A 27,961-nucleotide genomic window follows, 5' to 3' on the forward strand; every position below is an offset into this window, starting at 1 on the left:
TCCAACTGATGAAAAAGACCAATCACCAATTCTTAAATTTCTCAAAATAATCTTGGTTCCAGATTTACTTCTCATAATAAGAAGACAGAAACCAAAAGAGTAAAACACAGCTGTTGCCCTATCATAAAACATGAAATATTTAGAATAACTACAGCATGAGGCTTAAAAAAATTCAGAAATGTGGTGTCTGCAAAGGTTCATGTAGTTTTGCTATTACATGAGATTTTGTTTCTAAAAAAACAAACATGGAAGTAAAGTGCGAAAATAGTGCTTGACACATACAAAGTGCTCAATATTATCCTACCTTCAAAGGGCTTACTATCTAGTTGGCTAAATCAAAAAGTATACGATTATTATAGAAAAACAAATAATATGGGGCATAAAATGTGAAGTTCAAAGTCAAGACACTTTCTAACTATAGAAGAATCAGACAATGTCAAGATTTTGAGATTCAGTGAAACAAAGAATTTGCCAATAATAATATAGAAAGCATGAAGTTAAATGAGGGAACAAACATGCTTTAGTCATATAAAACAAGTCTTCAAGAAGCAAAGCGGAAGCTAAGGGTATGGCTTAGTGGTAGAGTGCTTGACTAGGAAGCATGAAGCCCTGAGTTCAATGCCTCAGTATCACATAAACAGAAGAAGCCAAAAGTAGTGCTGTGGCTCAAATAGTAGAATTCTAGCCTTGCGCAAAAAGCAGCTGATGAACAGTACCCAACCTCTGAGTTCAATCCTAGGACTGGCAAAAAAAAAAAAAAAAAAAAATTAGTAGTAAAGCAGAATTATGAAAGAACAGAAAGAAGACCCTTATCTGAAACTGAAACAAAGGCAATTATGTTTGGCAGTACTGAGATTTGAACTCAGGAGCTGTGCTTGCTAGGCAAGCTTTCTACCACCAAGTTAGGCTCTTCAGTGAGAAATTTTTTTTCTTAATGAAGTGCATGTGATGAATCTAGCTATATCCATCTTCCCTCACACAAACACTCAGTAAGTATCAAATACAATATACAGGTCATAATTTATGTTGATATATTTAAGAATAGGGGAGACCCTAGGTTTTTGCTTGAGAAATGAAGAAAATGACCTAGCATGAGAAAATAAAAGTTATTGGGGCCAGGAGTTTGGCCTAGTGGTAGAGTGCTTGCCTAGCATGCACAAAGACCTGGGTTCGATTCCTCAGTACCACATATATAGAAAAAAGCCAGAAGTGGAGCTGGGGCTCAAGTGGTAGAGCTCAGCTCTTGCCTTGAGAAAAAGAACCCAAGGATAGTGTTCAGGCCCTGAGTCCAAGCCCAGGACTGGCAAAAAAAAAAAAAAAAAAATTTAAGAAAAGATAAAATTTACTACAAGGTTCGGACCAGGTTAAAAAGATGGGAGTGATAACATAATCAAATGGCTGACTATCAGCCAAAGACCAAACAGAGCTGGGCACGATGGTGCTTGCCTATAATCCCAGCACTTAGGAGGCTAGAGAGAATAATCAAGAGTCTAAGACTTGCCTAAGTTACATGAGACTGTGAAAGCAGATAACAAGAAATAAAGGTGAATCCTGAGAAACTCTGAGATGAACACAAGAGGCCATAAAGCAGCTCTCTCTGGATGGCTCCAACAGTTTTAGTGTAAGAGTCATGAAGTTAACTACGGTTAACTACAAAGTAGAGCCACAGGTGGGCTTCAGAGTTGGATGTGGATGAAAGTGACCTGTCTTGATTCCCTTGATGCCAATCTTTCTCATATGATTCCCTTGACACCAATCTTCCTCATATGAAATTAAAGAGGAAAAAAAACAACATAGTAAGGAAGATAGTCTGACTTATTTTGCATAATCCTTAATCTTGGAAAAGTGAGATTCTTCCATTAATGACATTAAACAAAATAACATACTTTTTTACAAGCTTTTAAATGTGGTTCACTATAGCTTGTTAAATAAACTATACGCAAATTGTTTTTAAAAGCTAAAAGATTTTGATGTTAAAAAGAAAACAGAGCAAGTGTTAATCAAATGTAAATTACCAAAACAAAATTACTACTGTAATTTGTTTTGTTTTAGCTACTGAGATTTGATTGATTAGTTCATTCTGCCATACTGGGGACTGAACTCAAGGCTTTGTACTTGCTAGGCAGATGTTCTACCAACACTTGAGCCATGCCTCCAGCTCTTAAAATGTTTTAAGCTATATAGTAAGACACGTTTCTTTAACTAACGAAATATATTTTTAGACGGTTCTCAAATGTCATTCTTTTGCTCTATTTGCTAAAGAAATGAAACTATTCCAACAAAAATTTTATCCCACCTGGTGCTATTAACTGGTGAATACTTGATGTCCGGGTGACAGCTGTGCTTCGTGATTCCAGGCTTGGACTTTCTCCTTTCTTGTTGCTTTCTGGAGAAGGATCTCGTTGGCTGATTTTAGAACTGGTTACTGTTGTTTTGTTATGACAAATTGTCAATGACTGAGTTTGACTAGTGCTTTTTGGTGGACCATTCTGTGAGCTAGACAATACACCCAACTTCTGGCTGCGTAATGTTAAATTTTGAACCTAAGAATCACATAACAGAAAATAAAAATGAAAACAATGTTGTAACTAGTATGTTGATCATTACAATTTTAAAAATATGACAACACATTAATATTATACTTTTCACACAAAGATTCAAGAACTTCAAACAACAGATTAATCCTAAAGGAAAATTATCCTAAGTAATCATCTTAAATGTTACATGCCCCCTGCCTTTTTTAAGAAATTCAAGGAGTAAAGATAGGATAGTGGCAAAGGAAGAAGAAGAAGAAAAGGGAAAAGAGAAAGGAGGAGAAGGAAAGATGAATTTAGAACTAAATGAAAACAGAATGAATAAATGAATGTCTGTAGAGAAAAAGGAAAGAGGAAGAGAGAGACAAAGACAGGGAAATGAGAGAGGAAAAGAGCCAGGCACCAGTGGCTAATGCCTGTAATCCTTATTTAGGAGGCTGAAATCTGAGTACAGCGCTTCAAAGCCAGCCCAGGCATGAAAGTTCATGAGACTCTTATCAACAATTAACCACCAGAAAACCAGAAGTGGTGATATGGCTCAAAGTGGTAGAGCACTACCTTTGAGCTGAAGTCCTCAGGGATAGCACTCAAGCTCAAAGTTCAAATCTTAAGACCAACAAAGAGAAAAAGAGGGGTGGAGAGGGATATGGGAAGAGAGGAAGAAAAGAAAAGATAGCTATTACAGATAATTATAGATATGAGAAAAGTATGCTCCAATACACTGCATTAAATGTGACCAGCTCTAACTGCAGAAATGAGAACACTAACCTTGCTTTATTTTTTAAAAGAATTTTCAGAAAACTTTCAAAACTCTATTGTTACTGAACATTTATTGCCTTTGAAAAGTAACTTTCATGCAATGAAAAGGGTAGTGAATAACCCTCAAAATGAGTTTGTACCTTGGCCCTGTCAATAACTGGGGTTATTCTAAATATTCTACAGTAGAAATTTACAAGGATTATCCCAAATTCTCAATCAAGGCTTATAACATTTCCAAACATTAAGAAAAACAAAAATCCCTCACAAAAGCTGCCTTTCACTTACTGCCTATCTGTAATTAAGACATCAGATACATTTTGTGCCAGCACTGGCTCTGGGAAGGAAAGATTCTAAAGTGACAAAGCAAATGATATACTGGCAGCTTTATAAAAGTTCTTCAGTTTCATATATGTTCTGTCACTGCAACATTATTAGCTGATGCTCAAAGCCTATACTGTCCCTTTCCACTGTCAGAAGCAGTGCTCAGCCAAAAGAAGGTACTAAATAAATGATCTAATCAGGCAACCGGAAGGGTTTTGTTTTTGCAGGGTTTTTTTTTTTGGGGGGGGGGTCGATCATGGGACTTGAACTCTGGGCATAGGCACTGTCCCTGAGCTCTTCAGCTCAAGGCTACCACCCTACCCCTTGAGCCATAGCACCACATCTGGTTTCTGGTGATTAACTGGAGATAAGAGTCTCATGAACTTCCATGCCTGGGCTGGCTTTAAACCGCTATACTCAGATCTCAGCCTCCTCAGTAGCTAGGATTATAGGCATGAGCCACCATGCCTGGCTCAATTCACATATTAACCAGTTCTGTAAGCTACCATTATGAAATGTCAGCCTACAAGCTTGTGCACTGAAGGCTTGATACTTAGTGGGGCATGGTAAGTGATTAGATCGTGAATGCTCTACCTTCAATAGCCTTATTTCATTGATAAATCCGACATTTGAACAGACTGTTGGGACATGGTGGGACTTCTATGGAAGATGAGGCATGACTGGAACAAATGAATCATAGGGGCATGTTTCTGAGGGAAATTCTGGAACTCTAATCCCTTCCTTTGATACTCTGCTCCACCACACTCTCCTTACCCTGATATACGGCCTCACCCCATTATGGAACCAAGACCCAGTTCACCATGAGAACTCTATGAGCCAAAATAATTCGTGCATCCTCTTCTTAAACTGTTTTGCTCTGGTATTTTTCACAATGACTAAAAAAGAACTAGTAACAGAAAATAGATGCCAAAGAAGAGAAGTCACTGCAGCAGTGACTCACTCTCTCTCTCCCTCTACCCCCCTTTCTCTTTCTCTCTCTCTCTCTCTCTTTCTCTACCTCCTCCCTCCCTCCCTCTCCCCCCCCCTCATGTTTGTTTGTTTTCTTTTTTTGAGGGGAGAGCAGTTATGGGCCTTGAACTCTAGGCCTGGGGACTGTCCCTGAGCTTTGGGGCTCAAGGTTAGTACTCTACCACTTGAGCCACAGCTCTACTTCCAGTTTTTTGTGGTTAACTTTCCTGTTCAAGCTGACTTCAAATGATAATCCTCAGATCTCAGCCTACAGGTCTGAGCCACCAGTGCCCAGCCTATCTGTAGTTTTTAAGCCTTTGTAAGATAAAAATAAATTAAATGATTATATTAGTATTATACCAGAGGGTATGCACATCATATTGTGACAAAAGAACTTTACATTTGTCTCTGACATGAGACTTTGTGGAAGACCGACTTTAAACATGATAGATTAATTAATCTGGCAGAGGAAATCTCATAGGCAGCTTAGCATTCATGCTAGGACACAGATATTACTGGCAAGTTTGTTTTGTTTTTTTTTAATCAGTTACAGAGAGACTTGGGAGCAAACTGAAGAGTAGAAATATGTATAAAACTTGTAGGCTGGGGCCAGGAGCATGGCCTAGTGGTAGAGTGCTTGCCTATACCTGGGTTCAATTCCTCGGTACCACATAACACAGAAAAGGCCAGAAGTGGTGCTGTGGCTCAAATGTTAGAGCACTAGACTTGAAGAAATCCAAGGACAATGCTCAGGCCCTGAGTCCAAATCCCAGGACTGGCCGAAAAAAAACCCATAAAATTGTAGGCTGGCCAGAAATGGATTGTGTTTAAAGCTGTAGACAAGGAAGATACGGCTATTAAAGAGATCACGCAATCAAAAGTACCAAGGATTTTGCACTGGGAATGGGAATATAGGAAAGAGGCCTTGAGAATAACTTAGGAATGATGAGACCTCACCATCACATAGCGCAGGGTAAAGTACAAACTCTTTTCAAAGATTTTTTTCTTAAGAAGATCACACTGCAAGGGGACACTGCTTACACAGGACTACCTAGGAAAGCACTTCCCTTCCTTCAGTAGTTCAGGTACTTGGAGGCTGCTACAGCCATGTCCGAGGCAGCCCAGCTACCAGTTGAACTTGCATCAGACTGGGTTGTCAATTATACAATGCTGCTTTTATAGATAAACAGAATGCAAGTCACCAGGTAAGGAAGGCTTCCACCCTCCCATGGCCTTCAGATTCCAAAGTGAAGCAATGTGTGGACATATGGGTTTCCTGCAGGCAGCCGCTAATTCATGAAGCTCTTCAAGTGAACCCAAAGCTGGAGTGGAGTCCCAGGAAGTTAGATGCCAGGAATGAGGACTAATTTGCCAAAGAAAGCCACAAACAGTGAAGGAAGCCAGCCCCAATGAGAAGCCATGAGGGCTGCAAATGGCAAGGCTTTAGGACAGGGCTGCCCAAGCCCTCTGGGGCCTATATTCCATGTCCCAAATACTGTTTATGGAGTTACAGGCCTTAGTCTTGCTTTTGTCCCATTTCTTTCTATGTTCCTACTCTTCCCTTCTGGAATGGGATGTTTATTCCATATCATTGTAGATTGGAAGTATATAATTTTCTTTTTGGTTTTACAAGATCTCACAGTTAAGCTTTGCCTTGAAATTCAGAGGGGACTCTGAACTTCTACTTTGAACAGTATTATAACTCTTCAGACTGTGGGGAGCCTTGAGATAGACTGAATACACTTTGTATTATGAGGTGATGGGCATGACCTTTTGGGGAGCCAGGGGCAAACGTTAGGGTTTGTATACAAAGTGTTTCCCTAAAAGGTTCATACACTGAAGACTTAGTTCCTCAAACAAGTAGTATTCAGAGGGACTGAATCATGAGAGTTCTGCTTTTATCAATGATTTAATTCATTGATGGTTTCAAAATCTGAACATACTGAAAGGAGAAGAACTGTGTAAGGCATGCCTGGAGTAAAAGTGGGGGAGGAATATCCTTGAAAGGTATTTGGCCTCTGGTCCCTTCTTTTACTGTCTCCTGTCTGCTGTGAGGTGCCATACCCAGCTCCACCACATACTCCTTGTCAACATGTGCACACTCACCATGGCCCACACTCCACAGACTAAAGCTTCTGAAACCATGATCCTAATTAACCATTTCCACCTTTTAAGCTGCTTCTCAGGTTTTTGTCACAGCAACCCAAACAAGTGACTAACTCAAATACTGACAGAATTTTCATGTGGGACAACAACTCTAATTTTTTTCAACCATGTCATATCAACATCAATATAACTGGACTACTAGCCACTATATTATCACATTTTAGTACAAAAATAATAATATTAAAATATTTATTTCTCATGGATATGAAATTATGTAATTATTGAATTATTTATTAAAATACTTATTTTTCATGGCAATGGAAGTATGACTCAAGTAGTAGAGTGCCAGCCTTGAGCAAAAATATTTAGTTTTCAGTCTACTACTCTAAATCTTCCATAATCTATGCCCAAATCACATTGAGACCTATTTTTTACTCCTTCCACCCATAATTCTGGCCATACTGTTCTATCCATCATTTTCCAGAGAGCAGGCTCTTCTGGTCCTAATGCCATTCTTTCTTAAAGCTCTCTCCCAATGCCAAGCACTGGTGGCTCACATCTGTAATAGCTATTCAGGAGGCTAAGATAGGAGAACTATTGCCCAAAGCCAACCTGAGCAGGAAAGTCTGTGACACTCTTATCTCCAGTTAATCACTAGAAAACAGGAAGTAGAGCTGTGACTCAAAGTGATAGGATCCTAGTCTTGAGCACAAAAGTGGAGGGATGGTGTCCAGGCCCTAAGTTCAAGCCCCTTGACCAAAAAAAAAAAAAGCTATCCCCTGAATTCCAATCCTTTATCCCACCTACTTTTCTGAAAAAATATTGTGCCTCAACTATCACTAGTCTGATTTCTTAAACTATGTATTATTTTGTCTTTTCCAGAATTTCATATAAATGAGACAAGAGGAAATGTACTTTAGCTCATTTTGTTTAGCATATGGTTCTGAGGTGCATCAGCAGTTTGTTCCTGTTTACTTCTAAGTAGTACTCCACTGGGTGAATTACCATAATTTGTTTAGCCATTAGCATATAAACATTATCTGCTGGGTGGGATACTAAGTAAATTTATAAGAAAAACTAAACAGTTTCCCAAAGTGGTTGTACCTCCCTTACCAAAAGTGACTGAGAATTTGATTGTGTCATACCCTCACTGACATAAAATACTATCAGTCTTCCTCATTCTTGCCATTCTAGTGACTACAAGGTGATGTTGATGGTGTTGATTTGCATTTATAAAGTTAAAGACAGTTTCAGGTCCCTATTTGGCCTTTGAATATTGTTTTTGGTGATGTGGCTCTTTAAATCTTTTATCCATTTTTCAGTTCAACTGCTTATGATTTTATTATTAAATTGTAACTATACTTTGTATTTTCTGTGCACAGTCTTCATTAGATATAAGGACTGTGGATATTGTGGCTTGCTTTTTCATTTTGTAATGTCTTTTTTTTTTTTTTTTTTTTTTTTTTTGCCAGTCCTGGGCCTTGAACTCAGGACCTGAGCACTGTCCTTGGGCTTTCTCAAGACTAGACCTCTACCACTTGAGCCACACAGTACCACTTCTGGCTTTTTTTCCTATGTATGTGGTACCGAGGAATCAAACCTGGGTCTTTGGGCATGCTAGGCAAGCATTCTACCACTAGGCCAAACCCCCCCGCCTATTTCATAATGTCTTTTAAAGAACAGTTTTTACTTTTAATAAATATCAGTTTATCCTTACTTTTTTCAGATTTCAATCTGAAATGCATGACAAAAAGCTCTGGAACTACAGTAGCTGAAACACAAATTCAATGCTTATGTTTTCTGTATGTTTACTGAACTTGAACTGAGGGCCTCATGCTTTCATTTAGTTTTTTTTGTTGTTGTTTTTTACCAGTTGTGGGGCTTGAACTCAGGGCCTAAGCACTGTCCCTGGACTATTCTCAGGGCTAGAGCTATACCACTTGAGCCACAGCACCACTTCCAGCTTTTTTTTTTCTATGTATGTAGTACTGAGGAATCGAACCCAGGTCTTTGTGCATGCTAGGCAGGCACTCTACCACTAGGCTAAACTCCCAGCCCCTTCATTTAGTTTTTTTTGTTTTTTTTTTCTCTCAGGGATAGTATTCAACTACTTGAGCCACGCCTCCATTCCCAGGTTTCTGCTAGTTAACTGCAGTAAGAATATCTCAATCTGTCTATCCCGGCTGGCTCTGAACCCTTTGATCCTTGGATCTCAGTCTCATAGGATTACAGGCATGAGCTAACCAATGCCCCTGCTGCAATGCTTATCTTTAATCTGAAGATCCAGTAGCACATTATGAAGCCAGACGCTCTCACCTGAGTAGCTGCAGACTGACAGGAAGATGACGATGACGACGAGACAACAGGAATGTCAGACTGTACAGCAGCCACAGTGGTAGCGGGTGTGAAAATCAGCTGTACAGACAGAAAACCAAAAAATACCCTAAGGCAAAAGAACATGTTCCACACACAATGTATAGCAGGCAAGAGACTGAAATTTGTGACAGAAGGACAATGCAGTTTAGGACTATCCCCTAAGCAAAATGTTTCACATGACAAAGAGAAGTTTCTGGTAATAGAGAACTCAAAAAACAAACAAACAAAAAAAATCTCAAACAGTTTTGAAAAGATTATGATCCTGATGAGTACAAAAAATAAATCAGTACTCAAAGAAGAAAATATACTTTGGTCATATGATTTCTCAAACCATATTTTGTCCCAAATAAGCTACTATACTTAAATTTCTCTCGGCTCAAAACTACTGTTGGGACACCGAAAACCAAAAACCCGGAACTACTTGAGGCACAAATTAAATTTCAGTGAGAAACAGGAAACACTAAAAATTATCTTTTCTCTTTACAAAGATAACTGTGCTATACATAAAACTACAATGCTTCACTCAGCTAGAAAGGATATAAGCCTAGGCCAATTTTAATTTTATGAAGAAATATTCATTCTCAATATTACAATAAAATAGAAAAGAAAGTACCCAATTTATTTATATACCATTGTTTCTTCAAACTTTTAATATACAAATTCTATTAATTTCTAAGGTAATTCAATCTACCTAATTCAACTTAATAAATTATGACTGCCATTTCAAAAATGTCTAAGTACCCCATTTCACAATTATTTCAAGAAGTATTCAGTTCCTTACTGATGTTTTAGCTAAAATGACCAACTAACAAATCTTTTAATCTTGAATTTTGTTTAGTATATACTAAATACAAATTTTAAATACAAAATAATGGGTTTCGCTGTGACATTTTTCATATACTGATACCTATAACATCTTTGTTTATATTTGCCATCCCATTACCTTCCCTTATCCCCCAACCCATTTCCTCTCCACTTGAAGAGATCTTTACCACTTTAGTTCTTTACTTTACTAAACTTAAATTCAATTTAATCTGAGAGCAACCATTTCAAATGGTTCAATCTAATTATTTACTTTGTGTCGGTCCCGGTACTTGAAATAAGTATCTGGGCACAGCTTCCATGAGCTTCTCTTGCTTAAGGTTAGCACTCTACCACCTGAGCCACAGCTCCACGTCTTTCTTCAGACTAGTTTATTGGATAAGGAGTCCCAGAGACTTTCCTGCCTGGGCTAGTTTAAATCATAGCCCTCAGATCTCAGGCTTCTCAGTAGCTAGGACTACAGGCATGAGCCATTATATTTCATTATATTTCTAACCTAATTCTAAAGGACATTATTAAAGATGTAATGAGAACAAAAATAATCCAGAAATAATGGCAATGTCTATTGAATAATCAATCTCTAAGTAAAAGGTGAGTCATATCATCATTTTCTGTTAGAAATGAGTGGATACTATCTTTCCGATTTTAGAGTGAGAACTGGGAATCTAAACAAATATAAACAGTTCAATGGACAATACACCTAGCCAAAGCATTTGTCTATCTTCTGAGAAATGTCAACCAATTTCTACTTTCCTTAAATATGCCTAACAAATCAGGAAATCAGTATGTACCCAACTACAGAAAAACCAAGTTAACATTCCTGTATTTGTTTTTTTTTTTTAAAGTGCAGAAAAGAACACAATCTTATAGATTTTGATGTGAAAATAACCAAGGCTCAGAATCTTTTGGTTAATTATCAGGAACTCCAATCCAGGTTTTGTTAAGGTCCCAGGATATAAATTCTTAGTTACAACTAATGACTAAATTATTAAGATTTCTTACTATTTAATAAATCTAAGGTGTCAGAAGTATACAGTAATTCTACCTATCACTGCAAGTACTAAAATTATAATTCAATTTCAGAAATACTAATATGTGAAAAATTTTCTGAAAAAGGCAAAATTTAATACTACAAAATAATCATTACAGAATTTCTTTTAGCATCCCATGACTGACAATTAGTATTTGTTACCAAGAAGGACTAATTCAAAGTAGATTTTTCTGTGGGATTTATCAAATGCATTAAAAACTAACATACACACAAAAAACTGTCAACCATTTCTTAAATATCAAAAATGTCTCATTGCACTACATGTAGAAACATTGTGATCTCTCAAGTCCTTAGGCACTGAAAACCTTTGGTGCTCACGTCTTACCATTTGAGCTCGGAGATACATTTGAGCTTGGCTTGCAGTTAGGGTAGGAGAGGTACTCCCTAGTAACATAGTCTGTTGGGTAATACTGCCGCTGGTAGAACTGGAAGCCTGGGAACGGCTTATTAACTGTGCAGGAGTAGGAGAAGTGGAGAGGTTGATCTAAGGAAGAAAACATATCAGGTCATAGGCTTCCATTTCTTGCCTCCGAGTTACTGAATTTCACTAAGATGCAGTTAGTTAATCAATGGTATAAACCATGGCTGAGGAACCCAAGAGGTAGATCTTCAGTTTTGACTAATACCACTTTAGGCAACTATTTGCATATAAGCAAACAATGCCATGGACTAGTTAGTAAGGACAATTTTTAAGGATATCCACCATATGTTTCAGTAAAATATCCAATAACTTATTTCTATTTCTACTACTACTTAAAAAAATCAGAGCTAACACTTTATTAACATTAAATATAATGACTTAGAATATTCTAATCACATTCTTGTCACATTTGGGATTTTTATAGCGAACAAAAATTAAAACACAGATAAGCAATTTATATATAAAAACATACAAAAAAACATTTAACTAGCATAAAGTTGTAACTTAACCTCTCAGATTAGACGCAATAACAACTGTTATTTGCCAAACAAATGGAAAAATCCTAAAACTAAACTATATACACTATGTTAAAGTTTAAACCTGCTGGCTAGGTGCTAGTAGCTCATGACTGTAATCTTAGCTACTTAGGAGGCTGAGATTCAGAGGTAGGCAAGATCAGCATGGGTAGAGAAATCCACTAGACTCCATCTCCAAAACAGTCAGCAAAAAGTAGGGTCAGAGGCATGGCTCAAGTGGCAGAGTGCCAGCCAAGCAAGCAAGAAGCCCTGAGGTTCAAAAAACTTTTCTGAGTAGGAAACTGTAGGAAAAACAAACATGAAACTAGTAACTAGTTGAATTTGTGAAAGAAAACTAGGGTAGGGTATCTAAATGAAGAGAGCAAAAGGTAAAATGTACATCCTTTTTTATTGTGCAAGTTTAGATTGTATGCTTCCCCTATTTTATATTCATAAACTGTTTTGTTGAATGACAACTCCTTTGTACAACTACTTAAAGTTAATAAAATATTTAAAAAAATATTTTCCAACATAGTATAACATCATCAACCTCAAATTCTTTCTATGGAACAAAGAAGAAAATAAAATTAAGGAATAATTTATTAGATTTCTAGCTGGGTGTAATGACTCATACCTGCAGTCCTAGCACTTGAGAGGCTAAGGCAGAAAAATTACAAGGTCAAGGCTAGACCAGGGTATATGTAAGTTCTGGGACCATATAGACTACAGAAAAGGGGAAGGAGGGAGATCAGGAGAAAGAGAAAGAGAAAGAGGAAAGGGGAGAGAAGGAGGGGGGAGGGGAAGGAGAGGAGGGGAAAGGAGAAGGAGAGGAAAGAACAAGAGAGGACAGAAGGGGAGATGACAGAAGAAGAGAGGACAGGAGATGAGGGAGCATAGCCTAGTGATAGAGTGCTTGGCTAGCATGCACGAAGCCCTGGGTTTGACTGAGCTGTGGCAGACCACTAGCCTTGACCAAAAAGTGTCCAAGGACAGTACCCAGGCCCTGAGTTCAAGCCCAAGGACTGGCAAAAAGAAAAAGGGGGGGGGTACTAAAAAAGCTCCACCCATACGTCAGGAGAAGTAGCAAAGAAGCTGCTTATAACTGGCCTGCTCACACTGGAAGAACAGGAGGCACTTATGGAACTAAAAACTCCTGCATGGTTGCATAATCTATCTCACTACATTACCATTTGACATTCTAGTTCCAAAAAGGGGATTGGAGCAAGCAGGTAGGAGTCCCCTGCAATTATTCCCCTTGAAGAAACATCAATTTGAACCATCCGTGAAGAAATGATCACAGTAAATGGTTATAACAGAGCAATAGAAAAAGACACACTTAAGAAGGCAAAAAGAAATCTGTTTACTGGTAACAGAATTACACAATGGAAGTCATTCCCTGAGCCCTATTAACTGCATGTTCTCTCATTAGCATTAATTCTGGGGGTCACCAAAAAATAAAATAAAATAAACTCTAGTCTGCTAACAAAGTATTTTCTCTAAATGTTTTTATTTTTCAGATCTAAAAACACCAACAAATAGCCATCAAAATCCCAATGTCATTCTTCACAGACAAAAAATATCAGGCACAGTGGCTCACGAGTAATCCTACCTACTCAGGAGGCTGAGATCTAAGGATTAAGGTTCAAAGCCAGCCTGGGCACAAAAGAACCTGAGACTTTTAACTCCAATTAAACTCTAGAAAATGGGAAGCGGGGCTCAGCTCAAGGGTAGGGCGGTAGCCTTGAGCTGAAGTGCTTAGGGACAACGCCCAGGCTAAATTCAAACCCGCCCCCACCAAACACACACACCAATCTTAAAAGTCATATAGGTGCCAGGGTTTTGACCTAGTGGTAGAGTGCTTGCACAAAGACCCGGGTTCAATTCCTTGGTACCACATTCATAGAAAAAGCTGGAAGTGGTGCTGTGACTCAAGTAATAGAGCTCTAGCCTTGAGGAAGTCCAAGGACAGTGCTCAGGCCCTGAGTTCAAGCCCCAGAACTGGCAAAAAAAAAAAAAAAAAGTCATATGGAGTTACAAAAGAACCAGAACAAAAGAACCAGAATAGCCAAAAAAATGTAATGATAAAGCTACCTACCTTGGGGCCGGGAGTTTGGCCTAGTGGTTAAAGTGCTTGCCTAGCATGCATGAAGACCCGGGTTCGATTCCTCGGTACCACATACATAGAAAAAAGCCAGAAGTGGTGCTGAGGCTCAAGTGGTAGAGCTCTAGCCTTGAGAAAGTCCAAGGACAGTGTTCAGACCCTGAGCTCAAGCCCAGGACTGGCAAAAAAAAAAAAAAAGCTACCTACCTGACTTCATATCATACTACATAAGCCACCATAATAGCAACAACAAAAAAAAAAAACAGTACTGGAACAGATAAGACACAGAAATTAATCCATGCATCTACAGCCATTTGATTTATAACAAACATGCCCAAAATGTATACTGAAGAAAGGATACCCTCTTCAGAAAATGGTGCTGAGAAAACTAGATATCCAAATGAAGAAGACATACTAGATTCCTATCTTTCATCTTGTACTAATATCAACTCAAAAATGGACCAAGGATTTTGATGTAAGACCTGAAACTTTGAAACTAGTACAGGAAAGAATATGGAAAACATACAACTTATTGGCACAGGCAGGAACTTTCTGAATAGAACTCTAGCAACTCAGCAAACATGATGAAGGAATGACAAATAGAATTGCAGCAAGCTAAAAAGCTTTTACACAGCAAAAGATATGGCACTAGGCTGAAAAGACAGCCTACATATGGAATGAGAGGAAAAATCTCTGCCAACTATACTTCTAACAAAGGTTAATTACCACAATATAGAGGGTGCTCAAAATTCTAAATTCCAAAAAAACCAATAACCCAATTAATAAATGGTCAGATAAAATGAATTAATATTTTTCAAGTACAAATCAATAAACACTAGGGTGTCCAAAACAAAATGTACTCTTTATCTCATTTATGTAACTGTAACCTCTCTGTACATCACTGTTATAATCACAATAAGTAAATAAAAATAAGCACATGAAGAAATGCTTAACATCCCTAGCTATACGGGAAATAGGAAACAAAACAACACTAAGAATCCATCTCACTCAAGTCAGAGTGGCTATCATGAAGAACACAAACAAAAATATATGCTAGGGGCCAGGAGCGTAGCCTAATGGGAGAGTGCTTGCCTGGCATGCACAAAGCCCTGGGTTCGATTTCTCAGAAAAAGCCAGAAGCAGCAAGGCACTAGTGGCTCACACCTGTAATCCTAGCTACTCAGGAGGCTGAGATCTGAGGATCAAGGTTCAAAGCCAGCACAGGGAGTAAAGACCAGGAGACTCTTACCTCCAATTAACCACCAGAAAACCGGAAGTGGCACTGTGGTTCAAGGGGTAGGGTGGTAGCCTTAAACAGTGCCCAGAACCAGAATTCACATCCTACACCAACCAAAAAAAAAAAAAAAAGAAAGAAAGAAAAAGCCAGAAGTGGTACTGTGGGGTCAAGTGGCAGAGCACTAGCCTTAAGAAAGCTCAAGGATCATGCCCAGGCCCTGAGTTCAAACCCCAGGAATGGCTAAATAAATAGAAATAAATGCTAGTGAAAACATTCGTGAGAATGTAAACTAGTACAAACACTATGGAAATCAGTATGGAAGTTCCTAAAAAACTAAAAATAGAAAAATCCAGCAATATCACTCGTGAGCAGTTATTCAAAGGAATAAAAAAATCAAGATATAAAAGAAGCATTTGTATTTACTGTAGCACTATTCACAATAGCCAGGTTATAGAAACAAACCAGATGCCCTACAAATAATTAATGGAATATTTATTGCATTCCATTATATAATACTTATTATTCAGTCATAAAGGAGGAAATTAAGTCTCTGCATAAAAATTGATAACCTACGGGGCCAGGAGTTTGGCCTAGTGGTCGAGTGCTTGCCTAGCATGCATGAAGACCTGGATTCAATTCCTCAGTACCACAGAAGTTAAGCTGGAAGTGGTGCTGTGGCTCAAGTGGTAGGGCTCTAGCCTTGAGAAAGCCCAAGGATAGTGCTCAGGCCCTGAGCTCAAGCTCAGGACTGGCAAAAAAAAAAAAAAAAAAAAAAAGACCAAAAGACCGATGATTTGGAAAACATCAAATTAAGCAAAGTAAGAAGCCATTCTAGAAGGTTGCATATTCTCTCTCATATGTGGATATTAGACACAAAATACAAACATCTATGTAAATACATACAAGGTCACATATACATATGACATCAACCTATATAAACACATACACAGGATCATATGTTTATGTTCAACCTAACTAAAACATGGTATACACATAAATGTGAGGTACCATGGTGAAATCACTTCAAACAATTAACAAGCAGCATAACAGAAGAAACATTAGGAAGCCAAAACATGCCTGAACTGGAATGTGGGCAGTAGGAGAGAGGCAGGCAGAAAAGAGAGTGAATATGGTCATAATAATCTATTACATGTTTGAAAAAGAACAAGGAAACTTAAGACTAGTTTGGGAGGGGGAGGGGAAGAGAAAGAAAATAGGAGTGGCTCTGATCAAGATGTGCTGTGCACTGCATCCACAAACTGCAATGTTAAAATGAAACATCTTTATATAACTGATACAGATAAAACTAAAAATAGAAGCCATCTGATACAAATGGTGCAAGTATTTTTTCTCCCATTTTTGTTTTTTTAATCCCTTTTTTTTTTTTTTTGATGGCAGGCCTTGTAATCAGGCCCTGGGTGCTGTCCCTGAGTTTTTTCCCTCAAGCCAAACATTCTACCACTTTGAACCACAGCGTCACTTCCGTAAATTTTGGTATTTTTTTAAAGGCATATATTTCAGTTTAGTAAACTAAATTTTAGATTTATTCAGTTAAAATGCTGAAGACAGCAACCTGCAAGCTCAGTCCCACTGGTTTTAGAGCCAAGCAAACATAAAATCATCAACCATTAGATCCAACACCTAGAATTGTTCTGTTCCAACACAGGAAAAGAGGATTGTTCGTACCTACTGGTGTTACCTCTACATCCAATTACTAAGTCCACTTTCAAAACCACATAGTTACCACAGGATGTACATCAATAGTCATTTCTCCCACTGAGATTTCCCTCCTCTATCTAGCTGGTTACTTGATAGTCTAACGTAAAGCACGTTTTCTTCTATCTGCCTTCACTATTACCTGGAACCTACCGTAAAAAAACAAAACGCAGGCCGGGAATTTGGCCTAGTGGTCAAGTGCTTGCCTAGCATGCATGAAGACCCAGGTTCAATTCCTCAGTACCACATACACATAGAAAAAGCCAGAAATGGTGCTGTGGCTCAAGTGGTAGAGCTCTAGTCTTGAGAAAGCCCAAAGACAGTGCTCAGGCCCTAAGTTCAAGAACCAGGGCCAGCAGTTTGGCCTAATGGTAGAGTGCTTTCCTAGCATGCACAAAGATCTGGGTTTGATTCCTCGGTACATCAAACATAGAAAAAAAGCAGGAAGTGGTGTTGAGGCTCAACTGGTAAAGCTTTAGCCCTGACAAAGTCCAAGGACAGTGCTCAAGCCCAGGACTGGCAAAAAAAAAAAAAAAGCTAAAACTTAGATTACTACCTAGTTGTTCTTATCTCAATATTGGCCTAACTTACTAAGCTACCATGACCATTATAATATACTGCTAGTCAATTCACTTAATAAATAGTTATCTGTAACAGTAAATAAATGAAAACAGCACTGTTCCTGGACATACTGTCTCATATTTGTTTTTCCTTAATCAATCATTTACAAGATCTAGCATACTTCAAGTACAAAAAGCATTAACAGGGACAGTGAGTGTGGCCTAGTGGTAGAGTGCTTGCCTAGCATGCATGAAGACCACAGTACCACATATAAAGAAAAGCCAGAAGTGTGCTGTGGCTCAAGTGATAGAGCACTAAGCCTTGAGAAAACCCAAGGACAGTGCTCTGGCCCTGAGTTCAAGCCCCAGGACTGGCAAAAAAAAAAAAAAGAGAGAGAGAGAGACAGAAAAGAATACAAAAAGACTTTAACTCATAAAATGTTTACCACTCCTTTATTTTCTTCAATACCAATGTAATTTTCTTTTTAGATATTTTTTCCTCACAATTCTATCGGCATCAATTAGTACTACAAGGTGATTTCATTTTTGACATGCCCATACATACACATATAATGTACTACTCCTTTCGTAACTACAACTTAAGATATAAACATCAGGGGCCGGGAGTTTGGCCTAGTGGTAGAGTGCTTGCCTAGCATGCACAAAGACCCGGGTTCGATTCCTTGGTACCACATACTTAGAAAAAGCTAGAAGTGGTGCTGAGGCTCAAGTGGTAGAGTTCTATCCTTGAGAGAAAAAAATCCAAGGACAGTGCTCAGGCCCTGACCTTACGCCCAGGACTGGCAAAAAAAAAAAAAAAAAAAAAAAGATATAAACATCAATAAATGTAACTGTAGTATCTATGCCTAGAGCTAGATTGCACTGCTTGATTTTTTCTTTCCTTTAACATCCTAGAGTCATAAGTATTTTTATTTTGTTGTTATTTATAAATGGTTCTTAACAAATTTTATTCATATTCCAGAATACTTTCATGCAGAGAAATTTTATTTAAAAAGTTATCTAATAGCCAGAAAAATAACTACATAGTGTCATTGCATATATTTAGCAAAGACCAAACCTTTTTTTTACCATAGATCATATTCAATTACTGTTATAATTTGAAATTATATGAAAATAAAGATAAAACACATATTAGCATTATCTATATATTTCTTTATTCAAGACATTTTTGCTTTAGCAAAATGGCTTTGTATTACTTTTCAAAATCAATTACTAAATCTTAATAAAAAGTACCAAATTTGGCCTCAATTATGCACGCAAGCCACAAAAAAGTATATTTTTCTTTTTTTTGCAAACTCTTTTGCTAAAAAGTGGAATTTCTAAAATACGATTTGCACAAAATTAGAAATGCTTATATGTCTTCCAAAGACCTGACATACTTTAACATATTACAGTATATGCATGGCCAAATATCACTGAGTCATACATTCCAGGGTTTTAGTACACTATAAAAACAAATAATTTAGAATCACATGACCATTGATCATAATCAGTACGAAAGATGTTTAAGAATTAGCACAAACAAGGTGGGCACCAGTGCCTGTAATCCTAACTACTCACGAGGCTGAGATCTAAGGATCATGGTTCAAAGCCAACCCCAGAAACTAAAGTCCATGAGACTCTTATCTACAATTAACCACCAGAAGACGGGAAGTGGAAGTATGGCTCAAGTAGTAGAGCACTAGCCTTGAACTGAAGAGCTCAGGGACAGCGCCCAGGCCCAGAGTTCAAGCCTCACAACCAACCAAAAATAAATAAATAAATAAATAAATAAATAAATAAATAAATAAATAAATGAAAAAAATTAACACAAAGAGGCTTTTTAAAGTAACCAATTTTCATGCTAGGCACCACTGGCTCACATCTGTAATCCTAGCTACCCAAAGGGGGCTGAGATTTGAGTATCCTAGGTACTCAGGAGATTGAGATCTAAGGCTTTCTATTTGAGGTCAGCCTAGGCAGGAAATTCCAGGAGATTCTTATCTCCCATTAACCATCAGAAAGCCAGAAATGGAGCTGTGGCTCAAGTGGTAGATCACCAGCCTTAAGAGAAAAAAAATTAAGGACAATGCCCAGACCAAAGTTAAAAGTTCAAGCCCCAGTTATCAGCACATAAAAAAAATTAAGATTTTTTTCAGAAGTTTAACATTAGCTCTAGATTCATGAATCATATCCTTCGATTTGTTTTTTTAGGCATTGATTACTAAAACAGCATACAACATTTCTACAAAAACAGCTTCATGGGCCAGGAGTTGGCCTAGTGGTAGAGTGCTTGCCTAGCATGCACGAAGACACGGGCTCAATTCCTCAGTACCACATACACAGAAAAAAGCCAGAAGTGGTGCAGAGTCTCAAGTGGTAGAGTTCTAGCCTTGAGAAAGTCCAAGGACAGTGCTCAGGCCCTGAGTTCAAGCCCAGGACTGGCAAAAAAAAAAAAAAATAGCTTCATGAAAAACAGGAACTTCAAATGACAAGAATGTAAAACAGGTCCTATCCTGGATGAGGGAACTAGTGGGAGGGGGAAGGTGAATAACAGGGTGAAGGACAGCAAAGGTGGCCAAATACTTTATGAACATGTATAAAAATGGAACAATGAAGCATGCTGAGTTTTAGTTGAGAATGGAAAAAGGATGAGAAAATGATGGAAGGGGTGGGTCTGATCATGGTACATTGTATCCATTATATGGATATTTCAAAATGAAATCTCCTGTACAACTAATCGATGCTAATTTAAAAAATGGTAGAAAACAAGTACAAGTTACTTTTAGAAAGTTATAATTAAATTTTTTTAATCCAAGAAAAAAGTTAGGGTACTTACAGATGTCTGGGACATACTTGACTGTTGTGTGACACTTCCTGTAGGAGATGTAGGTGGTCTTCCACTGGACAAACTTGCCTAAAACAGTACAGTGCAATATGAAAAGCATAAAGTTAAAAGCTTTGTGGAGTAGGACCAGGGGCTCAGGCCTAGCTACTCAGGAGGCTAGATGTGAGTATCCTGGTTTGAAGCCAGTTTGGGTAGAAAAGTCCCTGTGAGACTCTTTATGTCCAATTAACTACTCAGACAACAAAAACAGCTGTGGATCAAAGTGGTAGAGCGAAAGAGTTCAGGGACAGTGCTCAACCCTGAGTTCAAATCCAAAACCAAAAACAAACAAACAAAAAAAACCAACTTTCTGGCACCAGCATAATACAAGACTGCAACAAACCTATATGCATGAAATAAATTTTATGATCAAAATGGCTTAGCCGTTGGCAATCAGACTTAAAAATAAAAGAAATAAAGGGCTAAGAATTTGGCCTAGTGGCAGAGTGCTTGCCTAGCATGCAAGAAGACCCAGATTCGATTCCTTCGTACCACAAACATAGAAAAAAGTCAGAAATGGTGCTATGGCTCAAGTGGTAGAGCTCTAGCCTTGAGGAAAGCCCAAGGACAGTGCTCAGGCTCTGAACCCAAGCCCACCACTGGTCAAAAAAAAAAAAAAAAAAGAAGAAAAGAAAAAGAAAGAAAAAAAGAAAGAGCTGAATAGTAGAATTAAGATGCAACAGCTAATTTTATTTTATTAGCTATAGTCATTGTCAGTTCTGCTCTTCACTAACACTAGGAACATTATGAAAAAGAAGCTGGGCAAAAAGAAAAAGAACCTAAAGCTGTACCAAGAGTCTGTGGGTCCCACTTTGCTAACATTATAAACATACTCTCATTTAAAATTATACCACTGACAAGAAACAACAGCTAATATCTATTTATAACAGAAATAACCTTTTTCAGGTGCAGTCAACTGAGACCCTCATATCATGAACCTTTAGAACTGGAATTTCATGGTTTCATTTTAAATAATGCAACAGTGATGAAAATCTTTTTAAAAGTAAACATTTAACCATAAAATGACTGTGTTATTAGTAAGAATAATGACTGGGTTTTAGAACAATGAATATATGTGCTTTATACATAAAATTTCCGAGGAGACATACATAAACTGTTACAATGACTATCTTTAAAGAATAGGAAAGAGAGGTAGATGCAGAAAGAACTATCTCTATTTCATTTTCCCCTTACTGCTTTATAACTGATTTTTTTTTTTTTTTGTCAGTCATGGGGCTTGAACTTCTGGCCTGGGTGCTGATCTTGAATTCTTCAGCTCAAGGCTAGCAGTCTTCCACCTGAGCCACAGGGCCTCTTCTAGTTTCCTGGGGTTTCTGGTGGTAAACTGGAAACAAGAGTCTCATGGCTAGGTGCAAGTGGCTCACACCTATAATCCTAGCTACTCAGGAGACTGAGATCTGAAGATCACCATTCAAGCCTAGCCCAAGCACAAAAGTCCATGAGACTCTTATCTTCAATTAACCCCCAGAAAACTGGAAGTAGCACTGTGGCTCAAAGTAGTAGAGTGTTAGCTAGGAGATGAAGAGCTCATGGACAGCACACAGGTCACAAGTTCAAGACCCATGACCAACAAAAAAGAAAGGGGGAGCGGGGCTCATGGACTTTCTTGCCCAGGCTGGCTTTAAATTGCGGCCTCCTGAAGTAGCTAGAATTATAGGCATGAGCCACCGGCCCTGTTCTGAGATATATATATATATATATATATATTTTTTTTTTTTTTTTTTTTTTTTGCCAGTCCTGGGCTTGAGCTCAGGGCCTGAGCACTGTCCTTGGACTCTCTCAAGGCTAGAGCTCTACCACTTGAGCCTCAGCACCACTTTTGGCTTTTTCTATGTATGTGGTACCAAGGAATTGAACCCGGGTCTTCATACATGCTAGACAAGCATTCTACCACTAGGCAAACTCCCAGCCCCCTGATATATTTTTTTAAATGAGTGCCAAGCACTCACTGGTGGCTCATGCCTATAATCCTAGCTACTCAGGAGGCTAAGATCTGAAGATTGTAGTTCAAAGCACAAATATCAGTCTCATCTCCAATTAACCACCAGAAAACTGACAGTGGTACTATGGCTCTAAGTGGTAAACTGCTAACTCTTGAGTTGAAAAGCTCAGGGATAGCCCCCATACCCAGAGTTCAAGGACTGACAAAACTCTCTCTCTCACACACACACACACACACACACACACACACACACACACACACACACATTCTCTCTCTCTCTCTCTCTCCCTCTCTCTCTCTCTCTCTCTCTCTCTTTTAAAGGAAACAATTATAATTCATATGCCACTAAGTATTCATTGCTATACCTAGAATACAAATCATGCCTTTAACTCAGCATTTGTCCAATATGGATAAAAATCAGTGAGACCAGGGGAAAACCAAGAGGGGGGTGGGGGGGAGGGTAATGGGACCAAGACATGTGGAAGGGTATCAATGTATGTGAATTAAATGCACCTTCTATCTGGCAAATATCATGTTACCCTTTTATTAAATACAATAAAAAAAATAAAATATAAAAAAAAATCAGTGAGACCAAAGCTCACCATGGACCATCACACTACCTATTTTTCTGCCAATCTTGTCACCTATTAACATAGTCTCTTTAGGAAACTCTGAAACACCCAGTGTACTCAGTTTTCACAATTATGTGACAGGAATGTATACTTTGTCCTCATCAGTTATGGATGTAGCCAGTCTCACCTGCACAGCAGCAAGGCTCTGAAGCTGGGAGCTGCTCAAATGCTGCTGCTGAAGGGCTGCAGTGTGTAGCATCAAGTGCTGCTGCTGAGCCGCATACATCTGCTGCAGGTACTGAGCAGCTGAACTGGGGGGACGATGCAACGCTTGTTGAATGACCTGTAGAAGCCAAATTCCAACATCAGGCAATAGTTTAAATGTCTATCTCTCCTCCCCACCCCCGCCTCGTTACTAAGGATCAAACCCACAGGCCTTGTATATGCTAAGTACTAGTACTAATAAACTATTGCCTCAACTCAAGCCTTATCTTAAACATAAGATGAAGTACAGAAAAAAAAGTTAACATTTTTACTGCTTTATAATCAGTCATTAAATATATTAGTATATTCCCCCTCCCTCCCTCCCTCTCCCTCTCCCTCTCTTTATCCCTCCCCCTCTGTCATCAGAAATGAGCTGGAACTCTGGCCCTGGGCACTGTCTCTGAGCTCTTTTGCTCTTTTGAGCAACAGCTCCACTTCTGGTTTTCTGGTGGTTAAGTGGAGATAAACATCTCACAAAAGACTCTTCTGCCTTGGCTGGCTTCAGCCTTCTAAGTAGGTAGGATTACAGGCATAAGCCACAAGCACTGGGCTTCTATAAGACTCAACTCCCAGTCCCACTATCTACACTCAACATCAAAGAAAGAGAGGAGGAAGGAAGGAGAGAAGAGGGGGGGGGGCAGGGCAAGGCAAGCCAAGGCAGACAGAAGGAGAAATCTTCTTATAGTATTCTTCATACAATGAATTTTAATCTTTTGGCTAAAACTTGATAAAAATTCAGGGCATAGAGCGAGGACTCAGTAGTTGCATACCCAATGCTTTGACATGGTACTGGAAATATAAACACAACCACATAGACATAAAAACATATGACTCAATAGACATAATATTTTATTACACAGATTAATATGTATCTATGACATATAAACCCTCAGCCTAATTTTCATTATGTTCTAAAATCTAAGTGCCAGTGATTGTATATAGATATTCCCTTCTTGAACACTTGTTTGTTAAACATGACATCTGAAATATGATGTAAAAATCAATGTTAATAAATACTTTAATAAATAAATAAATAAAAGTGAAGTAAGCCAAAAAAAAAATTCAGAGCATAGGTATGATTAAGAATACTTTTGGGAGAAAAAAAATACTTTTTCCTTACCCCAATTAGAATTGCCAATATTCTGAACTCAAAAAATGACAGATGCTGGCCGGGTTGTGGAGAAAGAGGAACCCTACTGCACTGCTGGTGGGATTGTAAGCAAGTTCAGCAGTGTGGAGGTTTCTTAAAGAACTGAAAATAGACCTTCCCTATGATCCCACCATATCACTTCTGGGCATCTATCCTGAACATCATAACCCAGGATACAATAAGGACACCTGCTCAGCTATGTTCATCTCTGCACTATTCACAATAGCCAGGCGATGGAAACAACCCAGATGCCCTACTGCAGAAGAATGGATACAAAAAATGTGGTATATATACACAATGGAATTCTACATAGCCAACAGACAAGATAAAATAATGGCATTCGCTGGGAAGTGGATGAAGCTAGAGCGAATCATGTTGAGTGAGATAAGTCAAGACCAAAGGAACAAAAGGTACATGGTATCCTTAATATGTGGATATTAGATCCAAACAGTACAAGAGCAATGACTCAATATCTGGGTACCCAATGTTATGGACATGGTATTGGAGATATAAACATAACTACATAGACATAAAAATCTATGATGGGCTATGTACTCAATAAACATAATGGTTTTTTACATAGATTAATATGTTTCTATGGCATATAAACCCTCAGCTTAATTTTAATTATATTCTAAAATTTCAGTGCCAGTGATTGTATATAGAGATTCCTTTCTTGAATACTTGTTTGCTAAACATGACATTTGAAATATGATGTAAAAATCAATGTTAATAAATTCTTAATACAAAAAAAAAAAGAATACTTATACTGATCCAGAGTTTGGCCTAGTGGTAGAGTGCTTGCCTAGCAATGCACAAAGACCAGAGTTCAATTTCTCAGTGCCACATACATAGAAAAAGCCAGAGGTGATGCTGAGGCTCAAGTGGTAGAGCCCCAGCCTTGAGAAAGCCCAAGGACAGTGCTCAGACCCTGAATTTAAGTCCCAGGACTTGCAAAAAAAAAAAAAAAGACTTTTTCCATGTAGTCACTACAAACTGTAACATTTATCACACTGTCCACGACAGTAGCCTCTAGCCACATGTCTATTAAGCTCTTAAAATAGGATACTACAACTAAGGAACTGGGTTTTACCTTAAACCGAAAACAGTAAATTTCAATTTTATCTCATGTTCTTTTCCCTTACTGGGATTTGACCTTAGGACCTCTGCCCACAGGGTTACTTGTTCAGCTAGAACTTTATCATTTGAGTCATACTTCCAGCTCTACTTTTTTGTGAATGCTACTACTGGGGCTTGAACTCAAGGCTTCATACTCTTGCTTAGTGTGCTTTTGCTTAAGGCTGGCACTCAATCACTTGAGCCACACATACCTCCACTTCTGGCTTTTTGCTAGGTGTCTCGAGGTAAAGCCTCTCATAGGTAGCTGCCTTGACTGGCTTTGAACATTGGTCCTCAGATCTTAGCCTCCCTAAATGACTAGCATTACAGGCATTAGCCATTGCCCAGATAACTTTAATTTCAATTTAAATATCAACATGTATAGCTAGTGCTATGATATAATACATATCTAGATCTATTCAGTAACAAAAAAATCTCAAACACATCATTAGATAAACATAACAGGCTACAAAATAGTTTTAAGATATTCTTACATTAATACATTTGAAAAAACATAAAACTACTGAAGACAAAATAGATTTTAAGGGTTTTTTTTTAGCTTCTTGTTTGTATTTTCCTATAAATGTCTGAAACACTTGTAATAACCATGTATTATACTAAAAGTCATAGGGGGCTGGGAGTGTGGCCTATTGGTACAGTTCTTACTTAGTATGCACAAAGCCCTAGGTTCCATTTCTCAGTACCACATACACACAAAAAAAAGCTAGAAGTGGTGCTATGGCTCAAATGGTAGAGCACTAGCCTTGAGAAAGCTCAAGGACTGTGCCCACACCCTGCATTCAAGCACCAGAACTGGCCAAAAAAAGAAAAAAAAAGAGGCTGGGAAGGTGGCTCGGTGGTAGAGCCATACATGAATGAAACCGTAGGCTTGATTCCTCAGTATCACAGAAACAGAAAAAGCCAGAAGTGGTACTGTGGTTCAAGTGGTAAAGTGATAGCCTCAAGGCTAGCCTAGAGGCTCAGGGACAGTACCCAGGCCCCGAGTTCAAGTCTCAGGACTGGCAAAAAAAAAAATCACAAATTAGGGACTGGGAGTTTGGCCTAGTGATAGAGTGCTTGCCTAGCATGCACGAAGACCGGGGTTTGATTCCTCAGTACCACATACATAGAAAAAAGCCGGAAGTGGTGCTGAGGCTCAAGTGGTAGAGTTCTAGCCTTGAGAAAGTCCAAGGACGGTGCTCAGGCCCTGAGCTCAAGCCCAGGACTGGCAAAAAAAAAAAAAATCACAAATTACCAAGGTTTTTTTTTCCCTTTGGAAATTACTCAACAATCATTTTTATTTTTTTACATGTCAGATTCCAGATGTTAACTGTTTACACACATGAATAAAACTTATTAAAAGAAGGGCCGGGAGTTTGGCCTAGTGCTTGCCTAGCATGCACAAAGACCCGGGTTTGATTCCTCAGTACCACATACACAAAAAACTGGAAGTGGTGCTGTCGCTCAAGTAGTAGATGACTAGCCTTAAGGAAAGCCCAAGGACAGTCAGTGCTCAGGCCCTGAATTCAGTTCCCAGGACTGGTAAAAAAAAAAAAAAAAAAAAAAAAAAAAAAAAAACCTTACTAAAAGGAAATAAAATTACTCCTAAAAAAATTGCTATTTCAAGCTGGGCACCGGTAGCTCACACCTGTAATCCTAACTACTCAGGAGGCTGAGATTTGGGGATCTCGGCTCAAAGGCAGCTCAGGCACAAACGTCCCCTAAGACTCTTTTTTTTTTTTTTTTTTGCCAGTCCTGGGCTTGAGCTCAGGGCCTGAACACTGTCCTTGGACTTTCTCAAGGCTAGAGCTCTACCACTTGAGCCTCAGCACCACTTCTGGCTTTTTCCTATGTATGTGGTACCGAGGAATCGAACCCGGGTCTTCATGCATGCTAGGCAAGCACTTTAACCACTAGGCCAAATTCCCGGCCCCCCCCTAAGACTCTTATCTCCAATTAATCACCAGAAAACCAGAAATGGGGCTACGGCTCAAGTGGAAGAGCACTAGCCTTGAGCTGAAGAGCTCAGGAACAGTGCCCACAGGCCTAGAGTTCAAGCCCCATGATTGACAAAAAAAAAAAAAGCTATTTACAGAAGTGGTGGGGAAAAGCAGTGATATTCACTAGACTATGCTGCAAGCGAACTATACAACTTGTAAGGTAAGGCAGGGGGAAAACCTGGTAGTGAGGAAAGGGTTGACACTGCCCCCAAAGTGATGCATTTATTAACTGACTTCCATAACTATAATCCTTCTCTGTATATCAACTTTATAATAACAATAAAAAATAAAATTTTAATTGCTAGTCATAACTGGTGCCTATGGCATGTAGTCCTATCTCCCTAGGAAGATAACAAATAGAAGAATCACAGTTCAATGCCACCCTGACAGAAAAATCCACAAGACTCTCCAACTCAACTTAAGGATATATATAGTGTACATCTGTAGTACAAGCCACAATGTAAAGCCTAAAATAGGCACATCACTGTTCAGGCTCTAGCCTGGAAAGAAAGAAAGAA

The 27,961-nt window shown here is 38.5% G+C and overlaps 1 protein-coding gene across 8 annotated transcripts in view; it reads right to left on the reverse strand.

Moving 5' to 3' along the window:
• The window catches only part of Phc3 (polyhomeotic homolog 3), a 67,537-nt gene that overhangs the window by 31,475 nt on the left and 8,101 nt on the right, over positions 1–27,961 (reverse strand). For 6 of the 8 annotated variants that reach the window (XM_090338660.1, XM_090338679.1, XM_090338663.1 and 3 more), the window contains exons 3-7: positions 23,098–23,253; positions 20,328–20,405; positions 11,264–11,422; positions 9,006–9,104; positions 2,297–2,543 (exon numbers count right to left, since the gene is read on the reverse strand). In XM_090338660.1, coding sequence (XP_090194786.1) covers positions 2,297–2,543; positions 9,006–9,104; positions 11,264–11,422; positions 20,328–20,405; positions 23,098–23,253 — 739 coding nt within the window. The remainder of the gene's footprint in view (positions 1–2,296; positions 2,544–9,005; positions 9,105–11,263; positions 11,423–20,327; positions 20,406–23,097; positions 23,254–27,961) is intronic. The other 2 variants (XM_090338681.1, XM_090338689.1) reach the window with 1 other exon arrangement.

Source organism: Megascapheus bottae, chromosome 1, assembly GCF_031878675.1.
Source record: "Megascapheus bottae isolate mThoBot1 chromosome 1, mThoBot2.hap1, whole genome shotgun sequence".
Lineage (NCBI taxonomy): Eukaryota > Metazoa > Chordata > Mammalia > Rodentia > Geomyidae > Megascapheus > Megascapheus bottae.